This window comes from Girardinichthys multiradiatus, chromosome 11, assembly GCF_021462225.1.
Source record: "Girardinichthys multiradiatus isolate DD_20200921_A chromosome 11, DD_fGirMul_XY1, whole genome shotgun sequence".
In the NCBI taxonomy this organism is placed as follows: domain Eukaryota; kingdom Metazoa; phylum Chordata; class Actinopteri; order Cyprinodontiformes; family Goodeidae; genus Girardinichthys; species Girardinichthys multiradiatus.
This window is the reverse complement of record NC_061804.1, coordinates 41,073,838-41,095,154: the sequence shown is the minus strand read 5'-3', so window position 1 is coordinate 41,095,154 and position 21,317 is coordinate 41,073,838. Positions and strand designations below refer to the sequence as shown.

The following is a 21,317-nucleotide window of genomic DNA, read 5'->3' as shown; positions in this document are numbered from 1 at the left end:
AAACAGAACTCTGTGAGATGTTCAAAGCTTGGAATATAGTTTTATAACCTAACCCTACTTTAATCTTCTTCACTACTTTCTCCCTGACCTGTCTGCTGTATTCCTTGGTCTTCACAATGCTGTTTGTTCACTAATGTTCTCTAACAAATCTCTGAGGCCAGAAACAGAACAGCTGCATTTAAATTAAATTACATATTGGTGTTAGGGTTAGGTGACCTCTGAATGAGTTTGTTGTACTGGCTTTAAGGATAGGTTAGATTTTATGTTAGTTTATCATTAAAAATCCTTATTATAAATTACATAAAAAAATGTGGATGTATGAAAGGTTGTGTGAGGCACTGTATAACACATCAAAAACCTGTGGATCTTGTTTTAGTCTTACAGATGCAATCCTGCACACCAGGAAGGACCTGAGAAAATAACAGATGATACAAGAAACAGAGTGAGTGCCTAAAATATCTAGGCACAACAGATCTCCAATTTTGCATGGGAGGCCCCCCTGATTGCAGAGAAGCTGGTGTACAGAGCAACATTTGGCTTTTGACTGACCTAAAAACCATCCATGGTATGTTTAACAAACCCCTATTATGTCCTTTCAACGTGCTTTCCTACTCCCATTTCCTTCCCCAAACAACAAGCTCTGTATATGATGTGATTTGGATGAGATTAGAAGCTTGCAACATGGTCTTTTGTTGGAAGGAAGCATTTTCTGTACTGCAAAGCCTAATAAAACATATATTTCCTCTATGGTAAAAGATAGCGAGAGTTACATGCAGTAAAACGTACGCTTTAACTACTGCTTCATTCTGTAATCTTTCACACAGTTGGACCTAAGGTATATCCTATGGCTTTCATAATGCAGTGCTGCATTCCTTCTCTTGGCACAGGCTCTCTGCTTAACTGCTGCTAGCACTCACACTTTCAACATCCTTCTATCTTTCCCCAGCTTCGCTTTCCCTCCCATAATGCAGAGCCAGCAGAAAGCAAGCGGTTCCCTCTGCTTCGCTCTTTTCTCCTCCTCTCGGCTTTACTGACATGCGAGGTGAGGCAGAAGGAAAAGAAATCAGAGAGGGGAGGAGGAGAGGAGAGAGAAAAAAAGCAGACTATAGGAAGAAGGCAAGCGAAAGGCAAAATAATCAAAGGTTTATAGAACAGCAATGATGCTGCTGTAGTGCTGCACTCCCAGAGAACAGTTGAATCCAATGGGCGTTTGTGAAACGAATCTTCAAGGCGCTTATGGCAAACATAGTGGGATATTTTAAAGGCCAGCACAGATAAATCATAGTCTCATGGCAGGAGTGTGCGGCCAAATTCTGCTGGCTTTCTTGCAATGCTGACGCAGCACAGCTGAACAGTAGGTGGGATGAAAGGGCTTATTTTACACAAACAACAATGACTGCCAACCAAATATACTCTTTTGCACTGTTATCAGCACATTTACAATTTCTTTTTGTTATTTTCTCTTTGGCTATATGTTTAAATATGTCTTCAAAATCATTACCCCCAAAGGTTTAAAAGCAAATGGGACCAAAACACAGTATTCTACTTATATAAAATATAACGGGTTTTAATGTTTTATTTCACTGCATGTTCTGACCTTGTCAGCAACATAAAAAGCAATTAACCCTTAACAATAATTGCTGAATTGTGCAGCAATTATTCTAGGAATAGAATTCAAGCCTCATCCTGTTCAAGCTTTGAGATGCTCAAGATTTTCAGTAGACTTTAATTTCAGCTTTTTCAAAATATCACCTTGGCATTGTTTAAGCATGCTTTTGTGAAAAAAACATTTGGCTCAGTCACTACAACCCAAACTAACAAGAGAGTGTGGCGCTGTAGTGGCTTAAGTGGAGGTGGGCCCTCAAATAGGACCACAGATCAGCTCTGAGTGTAAACCATGTTGGTGCAAAGTACAAAATGTTTTATTGCGGAGCCGAAGTCTCGACAATATAACGAATCTATACATGGGTCAAACCCAAATATCAGGACAGTAGATGGTTGTCAATGCTTTCTTGTTTAAAAATGAAAACACTGGAGGAGAAGAAATGGATGTGAGAAGGGGTCAGTCAAAAGCACTACAGAAGACACTTTCAAGCCAACGTCTAGATGTGTTCTGCATGCCTTGGTGTTTATTATATAAGAACGGAAACAGAGTGGGGGGTTGATGGTAATACCACTGTTACGGCTCTGAACCTCTGAGTAAGATAGGAACAGAGCCAGGCTTGTGGTTAGATGAGAAGCAAACTGTCTCAAATAAGGCTTTCCATAAACGAGGGAATACAAACAGAGACCAATGTTTATGGTTAGTAATGCAGAAAGGGGCTAATCTTGCTATCTGCTATAAGATGCTAATGAGAGCTTAAAGTGTCGACTCTGTAAGCATTTTGTCTTTGTTTTAAACCTACTTTTCTGCGACAGCTCTCTAACACATACAGTGTGATATCGACTCTGTTACGAATCTAAATAGTTGATGATCACTTATGGCAGGAAGATGAAAGACTATGTTGCAAACTGTTAATTATAGTTTTCAAAACGTAATCACAATTGGGTACAACTGTTGTTGGTAGATCAGTTATTCAAAAGTAACATGGACATCAGAATTTGGCCACAAAGCCGATTGCTACACCTTTATTTTTTTCTGAGAAAGAACAATCCAAGCCACGGCTCCTCTGTGTTTCTCTGTAGATGGACATTTAATTGTAATATACAGAGTGTGTTGGAAGCCTTCATGTTCTCCCAAACTATACCCTAGCTTTTGTGTCCTCTTTTGGAATTACACATTCAAGGTGTGTAATTAGAAAATAACCAGACTATGCAATGCAATATATTTCCAGATCACCACATCTAATACTAGTCTACAGTGGAAAACAAGTTCACATTAAAGGTAAATCACGTAGAAAGTTTTAACATGTCCTACAAAACATTATTCATGTTTCCCACTTTTTACATTCAAAAACCTCATCTGAAAAATAAGGGGCATTGAAAAAGATTTAGAAGAGCAGATGGTCTTGCAATAGAATAAAATATGAGCATTATTTGAGGCAGCCTTGTCTAAAGTCCTCCTTTCTCTACTCCACTGTCAGTCACAGATGATCATATACATATAATTATATACTCTATAATTTATGTTAACCAAAAACAAAAACAGCAAAGTTTAGAATTAAAATTTGTTTTGGTTTGATGTTTTGTTGCGTTTCATTACCGTTAACTAGTGTCACCATAAAGATACACACTCAGGCTTCTAGACTAAAACCAAATCTACAGTTAAACACGTTATTCAAAAAAGTATCTAGAGTAATAATAATTTTACGTATTTTGAAACTTTTTAGCATGTTACCATCATTAGTAGCTTTACTGATTCTAATTTCTATATTTTCCCTGTTTATTTCTGTTTTTCTAGTGTTATGTTGTAGTTTTTCCATGTTTCTGTCCTCTCTTTAGTCTAATCTCCTCAATTCCTTAGCGTCGTTTGCCACTCAGCTGCCATTCTTTCTGCTGATCGTACTCAACCTGTTTTGGTATCACTAATCACACCTCCACAGTATTTAAAGGCCTTATATCACCATTATGAACCTCTTTCAGTATTTTGTCTTTTTAACCATAGAATAGGATTTTGACACTAGCTAAACATTTAATGCACTGGTTTTGAAGAAAAATGCACAAATCTATGACAGGGAAACAGAAGTAGTTAAAACCTTGCCTATGGTTGCTAAAAGAGGCCAGCATAACAGGAGGAAGAGAGCTCAGTTGTACTTATGGGAGCTTAATAGAATTTTGCTAAAAAGTAAGAAATTATATGAACTACAGCAGGGAGCATGATAATGCTGTACAAGGCGGTGTATGAGCCACAGAACCAGGAAGACTAAGCTGACTGAGCAGCTGAATGAGCAGTTGCCTCCTAGTCAACCAGATTGCTATTTCTGTCATTTGTAGTAATTTTGGGTATTATATAAGACGATATCTGCCTTTTGTAAGGGATTTTTAGAGAACATAATTTTCTACTGTATCTTTATGTCATTATTTCAATTGATCATTTTACTGAAACATGCTAATGTAAACAAACAACATATTTTAAGTAACATATTTTTAGTAATCAGTGCAGCATGCTCTTAAACTCTGTTCTTTAAGACCTCACATAAAACAAGAATGGACTGAGAGTGATCATTGTTCCTTTTTTTAATAGGACTGAATGAAGCAGTTCACAGATTTACTTGATAACATAGCTGTTAGCTAGCCAGCTAAAAGGACAGCACTGCTTTTCGCCTGCTAATGTGGATTCATTTTACTCGGCTGTTAAGGTAGTTGTAGTATGTTTGTGTGCTAAACATGGATCTGTGAGGCATCTCTGAGCTAAAACTGGACTAGGCAGTGACAGTGGAGAGGTGCTGCTTTGCTATTAGATGTGATACAAAAATGTGTTTTTTAAGTACCTATTTTTATCCAAACTCATTCATATTTTAGATAAGTGTTCATTTGATTTGTTCCTGTTCATTTATATTTGTTTTGCTGTGAAAAATATATCTGGGTAAGACCTTTAAACTCTTTGGTTTCTCTGTTTCATTACTGGTTTCTACTGTTGTTTTTGCCCTGGATCTCATGTTGTTTTCCCTTGTGATCTGGAAATTTCGCAGTGCATTCCTGATTTAATCCCGATACCACCCCTGCACCTCCCTTTGCATTTGGGTCTTCCTAAGCCAGAAAACATGACACTGACAGATTTAGTTTTAAAATATTCTTTTACGTTGTCGAACATGTTTCATCTTTCAGGAAATAATATCAACATGTTGAAGCAACTAAGTCAGAGTCCTGACTTGAATCTGATAGAGAATCTGTCGAAAAAGCTAAAGATTATGGTGATTCAATTCAGTCTGTGAAAGTAACAAATGAGTAACACACTGGTTTAACATAAAGTGCATGTAGCGTTAAGTCCACAATTATTCATACCACTTGCAGATTATCGTTCAAAGAATTTTTAAAAATTTTGATCAACATGTTTCTTCAAACTGGAAGTAATAATGTTTTTAAGTTGCTCATCTTGAGTGCCTACCTGGTTCTGCTATAGAATCTGTGGAGCTAAAGACTAGGGTAATGGCAAAAATTCATTCCAACGTCAAAGACTTGGACCTGATTTTGATTATTAATCTTGATGAAAAATTAATCATCAAAATACCAGTGGGAACATGTATTTATAAGAAGCTTTTGATTAATGTTATGCCAATAAAGATTTTTCCACTGATTATGGTAAGGGTATAATTAATTTTCAGCAGGCTTTTTGTTTTTTAAACTCATACTCCTTTTCTATTGTCTTGTTATCCTTTGAGAGATCTCTGTCTTATTTCCTATCAGAAACAAACTTCTCAGTTGAATGAAAATAATTTTAAATCTAAATCAGTTAGAGATATGAAAAATTGATAACGGGCATACATTTCAAACAACGTGCAAATATACCTAAGCGAAAACAGATACAATTGTGAAATGCTCCTCTTGTAGCCAGGGTATTTCTTATTCTTTACACATGTTGACCGAAAAGGCCAAAAGCCAGGGTTCATTTACAGCTTATACTGACAATATCGTAATGTTGCAAAAAAAAGTCAAACATTTAACATGTAACCTCAAAAACACTGTGAAAATTTGAGCCTTGGCTTGCAAACCCTCCAAAATACTTATTTATATCCAAATATGAGAACAGTACTCTGTACAAGTACCTTCATGACTCTGCAGAAGCCTAAATGCGACTTAACATGCTTGATCAATTATTAGACACCCTTCAATATTCGACATAAAACAACTTATTAACACAACATCAGATGCTAAGTTAGGCTCACACTTCAAGTTTTAGCTGTCAACGACAAAGTCATTTGCCAAGACAGTTTAGTGTGGCAGGCCCACCATCAACTAGTCCACATTTTACGAATAAAAATCTAAAAAGTGTGCCATGTTTGTATTCAGACCCTTTGGCGCTAATGCCCCCAATTAAAACCCAGTTTAACAAATTGCTTTCAGAAAATACATCATTAATAAATAGTAAATAGTCCACCTGTGTGTAATTTAATCTCATTATAAATCCAGCTACTCTGTTTCTGGCCTCAGAGGTTTGTTGAAGAACATCATGAAGACCAAGTAAGAAAACAGACAGGACAGGGGGGCAAGTTGTAGAGAAGTTTAAAGCAGGATTAAGTTCTAAAACAATATTCCAAGCTTTGAACATCTCACAGAGCTCTGTTCAATTCATCATCTGAAAATGTACAGAATATGGCAGAGTGGCAGGGAGAAAGAGGCTTTTGGTCTGTGATGCACCCATTTCAATACAATTCCCAACCAGAACCTTTGCTGCAGGTCTTCCATCTTTCTCTTTCTGCACATTTTCTGTCTGAAACAAAAATTAAGGCCACTATGGTTACAAGAGTCTTTAAAAAGAAGTTAATTGTAATCCAGAAGGAATAATCAGAAGGATTTGCAGCAAGCATTTCTTCTGACAAAACCGAAAAAAATGACAGAGCTCCCTCTGAGAGATGGACTCATATGTCTTTACTTTTTGGGTATTTGGAGAATTTATTTTATAAGTACATTATTAGACTATGTTGCAGAATTGGCAGTTTCATGTATGACTGCGAGATTTCAAGATTACACTACATGGACAGTGGGGATAAGATTTTGGTTTTCAGTGATGCACATGAATAATACTGATGTTTTTAAAGAGAATTGGAACTTCATAACAATTATACTTTATTTACATTACATTGCATTTGTTTGTCTATAGTAATCATTTGCTCAAGCACATTCCTTGTTTATGTGCTGAGCTTTGAGCCCATGCCGAGGCTTGGCACAAGGTCAACTATGAGTCTTCTCACTGTAACAGAGAAGCACCCACAGATCCCCCACATGCACGAGTCGGCCTGGAGCTTCATGTGCTGAGTAAGTGCTGTGAGAGAACAGAGGCACAAGCCGCATCGGGAACTCTCCGAGAGGACGCTGAGTTCTCTGAAAACAACAGGAAGCAGCATCCTCCTCTCTGTCTCTCAGGTAAGGACAGAGACGGATGGCTGGATTAGCTAAGGTTAGCAGGGCCTGAGTGACATGATGGGCTCTGTAACTATCTGTTTGGACTCAACACAATGAAACTCATGGCAGCCAGCACCAGAGCGACAGTGTTTAAGGCAGCCATCTTCTGTCCTCAATGTCAGGGCTTTCACTTTAGATTTCTGGATTTTTGGCATGAAAGGTTATCCAGATGTGCTGGTCACTCAAATTATATCATACTTCACTCTTTTTACATTTTAAGCTGACAGGCAGGGGGCTTTTTCATTTTTCTGTAAAATCTTACAGAAGTGGAATAACAGTTTAAAATATAAAAATAATTCTTAAAATACATACAATCTTTAAGACGAACTGGTTTGAAAATAACAGGGGTGTATTGTTTAATGGCGATGTCATTCTATGGATGAGTCCAAAACCTTTGTCCCTTGCAACGGTGCCACTCCACTGTCACCATCTCTATTCTAAACTACATCTTAACTGCAAAATAATAATAATAATAATTGCCAAGACAGTTTAGTGTGGCAGGCCCACCATCAACTAGTCCACATTTTACGAATAAAAATCTAAAAAGTGTGCCATGTTTGTATTCAGACCCTTTGGCGCTAATGCCCCCAATTAAAACCCAGTTTAACAAATTGCTTTCAAAATAACACTAAAGCCTTGAAAGACATAAATGCTTGTACTGCAGTGAAAGGTCTTACAGACACAGAATTTACAAATGAAGGACTACAGTGCTGGAGAAAATTGGGGACTTTTAAGTTGAACTTATTTCAAAGTTTGAAAATGTGTGGACATAAATAACATTTTAAACTTTAATTCCTTTAATTGAAATTGTTTGTTCTTTACCAAGTCCTCAAATTATTAAAACACCTGCTCAAATTCATAATGTTTTCAATTATCTATTGAACAAAGATAAGGAAAAACGATGTGTGGAAAAGCTTAGTATAATTCAATTCAATTCAATTGAGTTTTATTTATGTGTGGTTAAATGCCAAACACAGCATATTAGCAAAAACACTGCTAACCAACAGTGGAGCATGGTGGTGGAAAGGTATTGATATGGGTGTATTTTGCAGCTACAGGACGTGGGCACCTTGCAGTCATTCAGTAATACATTCTCTATACAAAGTGTTCCGGAGTCAAATGTAAGCTCAAACTGGGTCATCAACAGGATGACGATCCCAGACACAGCAGAAAATCCACCGTCATGGGGTGTACTGGTTCTTACACATACATTTTACATCTTTGTTTTAGAAATAAGAACAGTGTGGAATCTGTTAGGGTGTGAAGGGTTAATGTTTTAAAGTAACCAGCAACGCAGACTTACTGAGCATGACTTACACAGTGTAAAATTAAAATATGTACCTAAGAAAAACGTAGTTATTGGATGTATAAACCATTTTTCAGATAAAGTAAGATGAGTGTGGATTAACTCCTACCTTGTTGTTATGGAATGATAATAGGCACGTATGAAATAAGCCATAATGTTAGGATTCCTAAAAATCTCACTTTCCCCAAATGTTCATAGCTACATCACAGAAATTCTTTCTGTGCAAAAAAATAGAAGACCAGAAGTCAGCGAATCACCTTTTTGCAAAATGTCCAGTTAGTGTGGTTTAGTTGTTCTGCTCTGTTTTTCACCACAATTCACACTAAACAATTCAGACGTCAATCACTGAGGTTTTTTTTTTTACCTTGTAAAACCAGATGGTGACATGTTACCGTGTTCTCCTGAACATTTCACACCCTTCTGCAAGGGTAACATTAGCACAGAGACTATATGCCCTGCTCGGAACCTCAGCTTCCATGACTCTGAAAATACAAATGAATGCCTGCCTGTTTTCAGATTTACAGTAAGACACACTAACACTCTGCAAAGCACCATATTCCTACACATTCAGGGGTCTTCTTACAACCTGGTGAACAAATTCAAGGTTTCTTTGTCAGAAAGCTACAAGACAAAGAGGCTTAGAACACATTTCACACATGGAAAACCAAAGCTTTTCCCTTATTAGATAATATACGTTAGTAGTCTTGACATAGCTGTGGTTATAATTAGTTTCTCTGGTGTCAGATGAATATTTTATTATGCAGCTTACTATCACAATGGTGTGCAGAAATCTATAAAATCTAATCAATTTTTTTTTATGTATTCAATGAATATAAATAATTAAGACACAAGGAAATGTCAACAAACACTCCTACGATATTATAAGGGATGTAAACATGCTCGATGGTGGTCATAGTCTTAAAAGGTTCCCCAAGTCCAAAAAACAACAAGATTTCTGTGACATTTTACTGATGCTGATATGTTATTTGGGGTTTGGAAAGCAGAACAACACTTCTTGGTTTATCTAGATTGCAGTCGCTTTCAAAGGTCAGTCTGTTACTACAGCTAAGTCATCACCAGGTGTGGGCCAATTACAAGGGTCAAGTTCTATTAAGGTTTTAAATGGTTACAAGGGTGCAAGGGTCACTGAAGCTTTCTCCAGGGTAACGCAAACACCCCCCCCCCCCTATATGTTGCTGCACACTGATGCTTAGCTGTCTGATCGATGGCTTCCATTCTTTTTTACTATCCTCAAAATATGATGAAATTTTGCTATTTTGAAATATCCATGATTACGAGAAACACGGATAGTCATGGCGTGGACATTATAGGAGAACACAGGGTGACCACATAATCAGCAAAATATAAACTCATTAGGCTTGAGGTTTCTCTACAAGGGGCAGAGCAGCAAAATACTCAATTTAGTACCTAAAAAACTACAATTTAGCAGGTGTTTGGTTTATATTTTGCTTCAGTTTATGTATGAAAATCCAAATAACATTAAACACATGTTGTAGATACCATCATTATAGGTACAACAAACAAAATGTGCTATTGTTTCAGCCGCAGTTGGAAGATTAATATCTTATTCTGTTTTAAATAAAAGCAATTTTACACAGGGCTGTCAGGTGGTGAAAATTTCATACCAGGCCAATTCTTGTCAGCACACATGATGTTCAGAAACCCTATTTTTTATTTCTATATAGTAAGCCAAACCTATAATCATGTCAACAGATCTTATTAGAGACCCATGTGAGTTTCATTTTACTGGGCCAGACAGCATGGAGGGTGTTCTGCATGGATGGGATTTAGCAAAGCATGATGTCAAGCAGGACCAAAAAGGAAACAAAAGAAAACAATAAGCATTTGAAACTGACTAAATATCAGCTATGCCAGACCCCAAAGCATATGTTGTGTTTCTGCTGTTCACTGCTGCCAAGTTAGCATTTTCTCACTCTGATCCTCTGCAGCCTTCAAGTCGAACTCAGGTTAGTGTAAAAAGGCTCCAAGTGACATAAAGATCAGACTAAATGGGAACGTGAAAATGACACCACTGTTATTTCTATATAACCTTGAGAGTGTAACAGGACGTTCCTGAGCATGGTGAAGATGAGCAGCTGAGTGATTACACCTCACTCAGTTTCACCTTTTCACTTCAACTTTTACCACACCCACTATAAACTCAGCTTCTCCAACATGTGTTCCCTTTAGCGTGTGCTATGTCTCTGCTCTTCCCTCCTGGTCACCTCTACTCACCTGTTCTATCTTGGCCAGCCATTCCTTATTGCGGGCCAGCTCTGCCATAAAGGCCTGGTGCTTCAGCCACTTCCTGTGTAGCTTTTGAGCCTCATCCCGTGCTGTGTCTCGGGCCATTAACATCTTCTCTTCCACCTGCTGTCCCAAACGCTCAGCTAGGGGAGACAAAAATAGCCACCATCAGGAGTCCAATGTTCCAGTCAGCCCTTCTTCCCCCTTCCCACAGGACGTCCTGCCTGCCTCCTCTTCGCAAGAGCCACCCGCTCTGCTCTGTAGAGGCCTAGTTACCTGTGCTGTCACCACCCTCACCAACCCCCCACCAGACACCCTTTTGTGGAAAAAAAAATCAAGATAAGCACCTCAGCAGTGGTACCAATGGAAGTACTCAAGCCCTTCCTTAGGGTAGCCCCAGGGTCCTCATGCCCTACCGCTTCATGGATCTTGCGGTCCTGATGCTGCAGTGCCTGCTAGCCAGTCTCTGAGAAGGCAAAAAATACTAGCAGAAAAAAGAGGAAATGCACCAGCGACAATACTGGTATAGAACACCACACACATCCAAGATTCTTTGTAAGTTTAGATGCTATATTCTAGCTCCGGAAATCAGTTACAATCCTGCCAGCAGTCAGGGTGCAGATGTAGCATAACCACAGAAGAATCGTTCAGCTGGGGTAAAACCTGACCATCCACAGCTCGCCAGTCCCAGTCAATCTGTAGTCCTGTCTAATGATGGTGTAGAGAGGAGGAGGAGGAAGAGTTGGAGTGGGAGGAGCAGGGTGAACAGGATGCAGAGGCAGTGCAGAAGAAGCTGGATAGCATAAGCCATCCACTCTGGAAATGCATCATTTTCACCTCTGCTAAGGTGCACATGCAGGATGGTCTAGGGCAGCACTCTTTTTCCCCTCCTGCGATCTGCTTCCTTCAGTCCCTTAATGGTTGAGCCGCAGATGCTGCATGCCGCTGCAGTACGTGCTTCTCAGCTACGCTCCTGTGTGCGTGTGTTTGTGCGTGCCTGCGTGTGTGCGTTCAATCACAATCAGCACTGCAGTGCCGGAGCAGAGTGAGAAGGAGGGGAGAGAGGGGGAGGCTGTGAGAGGAGAGGGGGACAGGGAGACTGGGCGAGGAAATGGAGAAAAGGTTAGTACCAAAGCAGGAAACAAGAAGGGGAGAGCAAAAGAGGGAAAACATGGTGTTGGAGCTATAAGGAGATGGAGGGTGGGATGGTGAGGGTTAGTGAAACAGAGAGAGGAAGAGAGAGCCTGCGTCATCCCTTAGTGTCACTGGGGGCATTTCTCTGCACTAGAAATGACTGCACTTAGAACTGGAAGGGGGGGGGGGGGGGGGGGTCGTTACTGAAACAGCTGAATGAAAGGGAAGGAACACGAAGGCATACATGGTCCAAGATATAGCTAGCTGATTCAGATCACTAATCACTCGCCTTTTCTAAGAAAACCTGCATGCATTTCTTCTGCTCTCAGCGTGTTTCTTGGAACAGAATGGGGGCACATTTTACTATGTTCTTAGGTTAATACACCTCCCTGTGAAATAATTTCTAGTCAATAGGACAGTCACATGTTATCAACAGAAATACGAATAAAAATCACTTTAGTGTTGCAGAATTACAAACATTTTTATATACTTTTATTAAACACCAATTATAGAACAAATATGAATCACTAGCAGGGATTAAAGTTTTGTGAGGTTAAAGTGAAACGCCATCCTGAAGCACCAAGTTTGGCTGCTCAGACGGGCTTTATATGTGTTCTATTTCAGGCCAATGTTATAAAAGGAATAGATTTTCTGTAATTTATTGAACCAACAAATCCCACATTGTATACTTAATTTAGTAATAACATAGTGACAGTAAGTAGAGTTGAATTGATCAGGTTGGCTGGAATCAATTACTGTCTTTCTTTGAGGTCTGAGGTCAGCCAATTCCAATTTAATTTTTGAGGACTATAAACACAAAAACATTTGTGTCAATAGACACAAAGATAAAGAGAAACCAATTAACCCTAACAGTCATGTTTTTGGACTTTGGGAGGAACCCCAGAGAGGAGAGAACCCACACATGCAAGGGGAGAACATTCAAACTCAGTGCAGAAAGATGCCAGGTTGGTATTTGAACCCAGAAGTGCTTCCATCTTTGCCACCTTGCTGCCCTTCATAAACATTTGCATAAAATAAAAGTTGCTGCAGGTTCCTTGAAAGAGGTGGTGGGTCCAAGTTTAACACATAATTAAGGGATTGTTATTACTGGATTATTCACAGTTTGGTATCAAGGCATGTCTCTAACCATTATCTGATGTTTGCTAAACCCAACGCAAAATGCTCTAAAGGAAAAACAAAGATGTTCTTTGTGGTGGTGTTTACACACCAAAACAGAGATTTTGAGTTTCAATGAATTTATTGGGCACAAAAAACAAAAATCAAATTTTTTAGTAAATGAGCCATTGGACAATTTTGTTCACAAGGGGTGATTGACTGGTCTGTCACTAGCTTTTTTGTCAAGGTTTGTGTATGTAATGACCCTTCAAGATGTAAATGTATCTTTTTCAGCAGTTGATCCTTTCCAAACTTTTGCCTAAACTCTGACTTGTTTAGACCATTTGACCCACCGAAATAATTTTTTTACCACTTGACATTATGTACACATCTGTTCACCTTTCACTTTTCATTGACATTTGCACATAGTTTAAGTCAAGTCAAGTAAAGTCAAGTTTATTTATATAGTGCTTTTCAGCAAAAAGGCAGCAGTGGAAGATTGTGTGCCTGACTACAATGTCGGTTGAGGACATAGAAGATGTGTACACAATTGGACTTTTGATAACAGGATTTCTACTTTTTGGAGTTGGTGGTTACCTGGCTTATCGAGTGATTTGCAAAACGTGGGTGGGTGTTCAAAGCATTCCAAAGCTGCCTGCAATGTTAGATGGAGTCTGTAGAGCGATCAACACTCAGACTGAAATGTTAAGAGAGCAAAATCGCAAGCTGGACACAATTCTTGAACAGAATTGCAGCCTGGCAGCGGTTGGACTCAGAGTTTAAAGGATATAATCTTGGAGAAGTTGTACGCTCGAGATCTGCAGAAAGTACCAGAAATTTGGTACCACTTTTTGTCCTTTTGTTCAACAAGTACAGTTCTCTTACTAGGTGCATTTTTCTTTCGTTCCAGCAACTTGAAACATAAAAGTAATGTCATTGTTCAAAGGAAACAATCACTTAATAAATGAGTAAAATACAACTATGTACATTTTGTTTATTCAACTAAGATAGGCATGGTCTGTTTCCTTGTTTGATATTTTATTATTTCTTCATTATTATTCTTTTTACTTTAACTGGCCTTTACTACAGCTAAAAACAGGGACCTAACTGGTCCTTCAAAGAAAGAAATTACCAAAAGACTAAATGAAGAAAACAAAAATGGGAGTGGCACAGGAGTGGGAGTCGTTCTGAATGGGAGCGGGATGGGAGTGGGAGTCAATTTACCAGGAGTGGGACGGGACAGGATTTTTTTCGTTATGTTGGCCTGGGATTGGGATAGGACAAGACATTTTTCTGTGGGAGTGGGATGGGACAGGAGAGAAAATCCACTCCCGTGTCACCCTCTAATATGAACTCACAGAGTAAACACAGCAGAGCTAATGGTAGCTTTGGCTTTAGCAGGTCTTTAGCATTGGCATTCGCAGCTGAGATAGTTGAGGCACAATTTAGCACTTTATTATACCAGATGACCAGTGTGTGAAATCATTTAATAAAATAAAGTTTGTCTCAACGGATTTTTAGCCTCAGACTCTGTGGCCTGTTGTCACCCAAGCAGTTCTGCTCCACAAACAAAGCCAAACGCAATGAAATAAATAATATTAAAATAGTTTTATCCTGACATAATTAATCATCAGGGCTTATAAAAAGCTGAGGAAACAAAGCCACCAGTTCCAGAGGTGGTTTTTCTATTTGATATTTGAGATTGCTTCTGGAGAAATAGAAGCTTGGATGTGGGTTTACAGCTTGAAAGCTGGAAATTTGTCTGATACAAGAAGATCAGAAGATTAATACTTCCTGATTGAAGACCGTCAGACTCAACCCAGGTGTAGGTGAAACCCATAGAGGTTTTGTTTTGAAGGAGATAAGTTTCCCTCCTTGTTTTTGAGTCGACTGCAACGGTTCTACATATTTTCCCCATTTTGGACGGATTAGAAGTTTACTGTTTTTTTTTTAGTTGATCACAGATGCGTGACACTCTGATTCCCCCCCTGTTTTTTCTTAAGACCCAAGAACCATCTTGAAGCCGGTGAAAGTAATTTTTTTCATTTTTATATTAAATCAGATAGGTGTATTTAGAGGTCTGGGACGGGTGAGGCATAGGTAAGGTGAATTAGGATCACCATTAGTTAATCCAAGGTATTAACTTGTTCAATGCAATATTGTTGAACTGTGCTGAACTGTTTTGATTTACTGTCTCAATACTGTGGAAGCGCAACAAGCGGTTGCCAATCAGCCAGGAGTTAAAGCTGAACTTCGGACGTTTTTTTAAAATTCAAAACAGACTGCAGTCTGGACCTCATGGCCTGGTCACTCCATTGTTCATTCCATCATTTTATTACCCTTGAGGTTTTTCCACCAAGCTCCCATTTTATGACCTTTATTCAAGATTTAGGGCTATAAGCTGCTAGTGGCTAAGGGGCGTGGCCCTACCCTTCCACCAGCTGATAGTCACTGTTGAGATGCACACACGGAGAGGTTTCACAGCGTAGTGTTTTTGATCACCTTTTCAAGTTAATACAAATCGTTGTTATTCTCATTTGTCCTTAAACTGCTGGTTTGATCTCCATCTACCCTCCAACACATAACTTTATTTTTTCATTATTAGTGTATGTCTTTTTGTAGAATAGTGCATGTTTAGGTGAATGTTGTTGGACCAGAAGAGTTTGATTGTAAAGTTTTACACAGATAAAGAGACAGCATTTGTGTTTATTTTGTGTAAGAGTGATAATCTGTGAAAAAAAGGTTAGAATTCCATCATTTGGTGAAACGGTTGATAACACCGTGACATTTCGTGTGATTTTGGTTAATAATTATTGATTATTAATGATGGCCCAATGGGTGGGATCAACAGTGTACAAAAAGGAAACCGTGAAATGGAATCCTAATTGCGTGATTGACTTTTAAAACAGGATTGCATCTAGCATTTTTAATTCACAAGTTCCTTGCCTATAACTATTAATTTGCATTTCCCATTCTACCAAAAAATATGATTGGTTTTCAGTTTGGCTCAGTTCAGCGTTCCTCCCCTCCTTTTGTGTAAGCAAGCCATACATATCATACATCAACAATAATAGATAATCAAGTATTTATATTTTCTAATAGCTATTTTTTAATATGATATCTCATGATGATGTCAAAACTTAAACAGTCATGCATTAGAAACGTCATTGTGATTTTTTGTTTGCACTTTGACTTTCAAAACTTTGAAATCCCCTTGTCTTTTTAAATATGTAGTAGGACTCATCCAATGGATAGATAAAGGATTCCTTTCAGACTGATCAATAGATTCTGCGACTGACTGATAAACAAAGAAATGACAATTACTGATTAATATACAACAGTATAAATTAACTTTGTGCTACTTTGTGTGTTTTAAACCATATAAGTCAGCTGTTTAATTGTGTATGACAGCCAAACAGTACTGGATCTTCGGAATGTAAAGGGGAGATCTTCCTGGTGAAGACCATGGCCAGGCTGGCCCAACTGACCGTGGCTCCTGAGACCAATTTTGGAGTGGCTACCTGTCCTCTTGATTTTTGGTATTGGAGGGACCCTGTAGGTATCTGGCTGTTGCCCATTATTGGCATCCTTGTTGCTAGTGATTTTAATGTTCATGTGTGTTGTCTTGATATGCCTCTAGTGAAGGACATCTTAGACCTTGTTGAGTCTTTTAATCTTGTACAGTATGTATGTGGTTCTACACAGGAGCAAGGTCACACTCTTGTTCTATGGCACGTTTTGCTCATTTTAAATGTGGAAATCCATGATGCTGTGTTTTCCAATCATATGCCAGTGTTATTTTTTGTCATTCTGGCCCGGGTGCAGTCAAAGGAGATGCCAGTGCTCGTCTCTGTCGCGCTATTTACCCCTCCACTACTGAACGGATTTCAGCTAACTTCACGCAGATTGGTGTTGTTCCCATGGTACTTGATACTGAAGAGCCCAGTTTTTGGTTTGATTCAACTTGCCGATCTGTCTTAGATCTAGTGGCTCCTCTGAAAATCAGGCAGTCTAAAGCCCAACTTGAGCCCTGCCTGAATGACCTGACTCGTGATGTGAGGCATCAATGGAGTAGAATTGAGCGCAAGTGGAAGAAGGACAAACTGCAGACCTAATTTTCCACTCTAAGAGACCTGTGGAGTCATTTTCAAAGAACTACAAAAGAGGGTGAAAAAATACTTTTCTCACCTTATTTTGAAAAACTGGCATAACCCAAGAGTCCTTTTTAATGCCATTGATTCAGCTATGTGAGTCTCTCTGTCCCACTTTGAGGATTCACCTTTTGTGTGTGAAGATTTTCTTCACTTTTTTATTGATCAAGCAGCTTCTATAGGGGCCTCTATTAAGCCCTCTATATATGACCCTTCCATCTGTGTTTCTCCCAGTGCTACCTTTGAAAGTAACCAGTAACCTTATCCTGGCTGCAGAAGATTGTTGGCCGGATGAAACCCTCAGGTTCTCCTACTGACCCTATTCTAACCCCCTGTTCCTCCATGTCTCTAAAAGAAGTACTCTCCTTGCTGGGACCGTCTGTCCTAGCAATTTTAAATAGCAGCTTATCTTCTGGTGTCTTCCCTGCAACATTTAAAAAGGCTGTGGTGCAATCAAATAACTGCAATCAATTCATTTAATAAACTCTTTACTAGGCTAGAACAATTCAACTTAAAGTAATGAGCAAAATGAATAAAATATACTAATAAACTATGTACAAATAAAGGAACATCGAACCAATAAGAATGGTGCAATGATATGACAATTCAATGTGGATATTTTTGCTTAAGAACCAAGGTTGATCTTCAGGAATTTGGAAATCATATTACATTTGTTTTAGAACTAATTAAGAACAATAATTGGTATATCTTCAAACAACCACAAGGCAGTTACAATGCAAAGTCAGAAGAGTAAATAAAACACTATTGTAATAAATTAATATTTTAAAGAAGACTTTGCTGAATTAGAAATCAACCTTTTTGATACTTTTTTCTTAATGTTTTAACTAGCCATCACATGGGGTAATGGACTACTAAAATGAAAATTTGATGTGGGAGTGTCGCTCCAAGTAAAAATAGTTGTTTTTTTTTGTGCTAAATATAGCAATTTTGGCATTTCATCCACTGAGGAAACTAGTCAAATAATTAAAGAAACATTAATTTTTACAAGATTATATTAGTGTTACCGTAGTTTCTCATCAAAAAATAACTTCTAAAGGGTATCTGAAACAAGAATCTTATTTGTTAAATTGTAAATTTTCAATGTGTTATACGTTCTGACGTTTTTGGAGAGAATTTTGATCATATTATGTCTCTGTTTTAAAATAGCATATGACTGATAGAGAGGAGGAAAATAAACTGCTAGAAGAGTAAAGCTAAGAGCAAAGAAAGAGCAGAAGTGTTAGAAAGAATAAGGACGAGGGAGAAGAAGACAGACGTTGTGCGACATCATCTTACCTATTGTAACAGCTTATTATTTCCTTAGCTCAACATTCAGTTAAAATATTTTTGTAACATAGCTTACATTGTTATTGGACTTCTGTGCTAGTCACAGATTGTCCATAATGAACACCATGTTCAAATATAAGGGTGTCCATCAATGCACTTGGCACCAGGACACCCTAGGCAGGAGGTCAATGATCGACTTTGTTGTCGTATCATCAGACCTTCGGCCACATGTTTTGGACCCTCAGGGGAAGAGAGGAGGTGAGCTGTCCACTGATCACCACCTGGTGGTGAGTTGGATCCGCTGGAGGAGGAGAAAGCGGGACAGATTTGGCAGGCCCAAGCGCATAGTGAGGGTCTGCTGGGAACATCTGGCGGAGTCCTTGGCCAGGGATGTATTCAACTCCCACCTCCGGGAGAGCTTTGACCAGATTCCAAGGGATGTTGGAGACATAGAGTCCGAGTGGATCATGTTCTCCGCATCTATTGTTGAATCTGCTGCCCGTAGCTGCGGCCATAAGGTCTGCGGTGGCTGTCACGGCGGTAATCCCAGAACCCGGTGGTGGACACCGGCAGTAAGGGACGCTGTCAAGCTGAAGAAGGAGTCCTATCGGCTGTGGTTGGCTTGTGGGACTCATGAGGCGGCTGACGGGTACTGTGAGGCCAAGCGTGCCGCGGCCCTGGCTGTGGCAGAGGCAAAATCTCAGGGCTGGGAGGAGTTTGGTGAGGCCATGGAGAAGGACTACCGGTTGGCCTCGAAGGGATTCTGGCAAACCATCCGGTTTAGGAGGGGTAAGCAGTGCTTCGTCAACACTGTTTATAGTGGGGGTGGGAGGCTGCTGACCTCAACTGAGGACATGATCTCCTCAATCCTGCCATCACGCATTCCCTGGTGGAAACAGAGGCTGGGGACTCGGGGTTGGACTCTTTCATCACCCAGGCTGAAGTCACCGAGGTGGTTGAAAAGCTTTGCGGTGGCAGGGCTTCGGGGGTGGATAAGATCCACCCTGAGTACCTCAAATCTCTGGATGTTGTGGGGCTGTCATGGTTGACAGTGCCCCAACATTGCGTGGCGGTCGGGGACAGTGCCTCTGGACTGGCAGACTGGGGTGGAGGTCCCCCTTCATAATAAGGGTGACCAGAGGGTGTGTTCCAACTACAGGGGGATCACACTCCTCAGCCTCCCTGGTAAGGCCTACGCCAGGGTATTGGAGAGGAGAGTCCGGCCGATAGTTGAACCTTCGCTTCAGGAGGAGCAGTGTGGTATTTGTCCCGGCCGTGGAACACTGGACCAGCTCTATACCCTCTACAGGGTACTTGAGGGTTCATGGGAGTTTGCCCAACTGGTCTACATGTGTTTTGTGGACCTGGAGAAAGCATTCGACTGTGTCCCTCGTGATGCCCTGTGGGGGGTGCTCCAGGAGTATAGTATTGGGGGCCCTTTATTATGGGCCATCTGGTCCCTGTACAAGCGGAGCAGGTGTTTGGTCCGCATTGCCGGCACTAAGTCGGACCTGTTCCTAGTGCATGTTGGACTCCGGCAGGGCTGCCCTTTGTCATCGGTCCTGTTCATAACCTTTATGGACAGGATTTCCAGACGCAGCCAAGGGCCGGAGGGGGTCTGGTTTGGGGACCAGTGGATTTCGTCTCTTCTTTTTGCAGATGATGTGGTCCTGCTGGTCCCCTCTAGCGAAAAGCGAAGCTCTCTATTTACCGGTCGGTCTACGTTCCTACCCTCACCGATGGCCATGAACTTTGGGTCATGACCAAAAGAACGAGATCTCGGATACAAGCGGCTGAAATTCGCTTCCTCCGTAGGGTGGCCGGGCACTCCCTTAGAGATAGGGTCAGTAGCTCGGCCATCCGGGAGGGGCTCGGAGTAGAGCTGCTGCTTCTCCACACCGAGAGGAGCCAGTTGAGGTGGCTTAGGCATCTATACCGGATGCCTCCTGGACGGCTTCCTCGGGAGGTGTTCCAACACCTTGGGCTCCCCCCGGAGGAGCTGGAGGAGGTATTTGGGGAGAGGGACGTCTGGGTGTCTCTGCTGAGTCTGCTGCCCCCACGACCCAGTCCCGAATAAGCGGAAGACGATGAGTACGAGTACTTTACATTGACGCCAATGTCTGCTGGCAGCATGTAGTTGTAAACATGACGTAAGCTAACGTTAGCTGACTAGCATGTCTTCTTTTTTCTTGTATATGTCTAACAGGCACAGTTACAATTGCTCCCAGGCAGGTGGTTTCCTTGTTACGAAGTGCCCTGGCTAATGAAGCTGAACCATCTTCACAAACTAACTGTGGGTAGCTGCTAAAGGAAACCAGCATCTCCATGATGTTTGTCAACAGACAGAAGCATGAAGTACTGAACCAGACAGAGATCAAAAGCTCTTCGCCGGTCGATATTTCCATATTGTTTATTCTAATATTCTGAGATAGGGAGTTTTGATTTCCATGAGTTGTAAGCTGTAAAAGTGGCAGAACTATTCAGCTAATTTACTTAAGTAAAAGTGTTGAGCATGAACTAAAAATACTGTAGTCACCCTGCATAAGTTACATTGTTGGGATGTTCTAATTTCCCACAGTCCTTGAAGGTGGAGGGAGAGTAAGAAGGGCAGTGTAGAAGAAGAAGAAAGAGGGGTGGGAAAGGGAGCCCCCATTAGGTGCTGCTGTTAAGGTTGCAGTATTGTTTTTTGGTTGTTCTTTTCAGGTGAGTGGCCTGCTAGTTGGTGTGGTTATGGCCGACAGTGACCCATCCTGTAAGCAATGAAAGGATTGTTTGCCATAACAGGCGCTGTTATTTGGCAGAAACTACACTGGTGTCAGAAGTAAACTCGGGAGGGGCTGCTACATAAGATGTTGCTGTCATGAGCCGGCGGACCATACTGGGATGCAATCAGCGGTGTGGCGGAGCAGCTTCTGGGCCCGTGCGAAACTTGAAGAGGAGGGCTGTGAGTACCCCGTAACATGGAGCCAAAGGAGAGGCGGGGACCGCACACC

The 21,317-nt window shown here is 40.4% G+C and overlaps 1 protein-coding gene across 1 annotated transcript in view; it reads right to left on the bottom strand.

Annotated features, from left to right (window-relative positions):
* The window catches only part of LOC124876800 (spectrin beta chain, non-erythrocytic 4-like), a 31,340-nt gene extending 19,665 nt beyond the window's left edge, over nucleotides 1-11,675 (bottom strand). Inside the window, exons 1-2 of the mRNA XM_047379811.1 lie at nucleotides 10,984-11,675; nucleotides 10,625-10,779 (exon numbers count right to left, since the gene is read on the bottom strand). Coding sequence (XP_047235767.1) covers nucleotides 10,625-10,747 — 123 coding nt within the window. The 5' untranslated portion in view covers nucleotides 10,748-10,779; nucleotides 10,984-11,675. The remainder of the gene's footprint in view (nucleotides 1-10,624; nucleotides 10,780-10,983) is intronic.
* Between the last annotated feature and the right edge of the window lie 9,642 nt (nucleotides 11,676-21,317).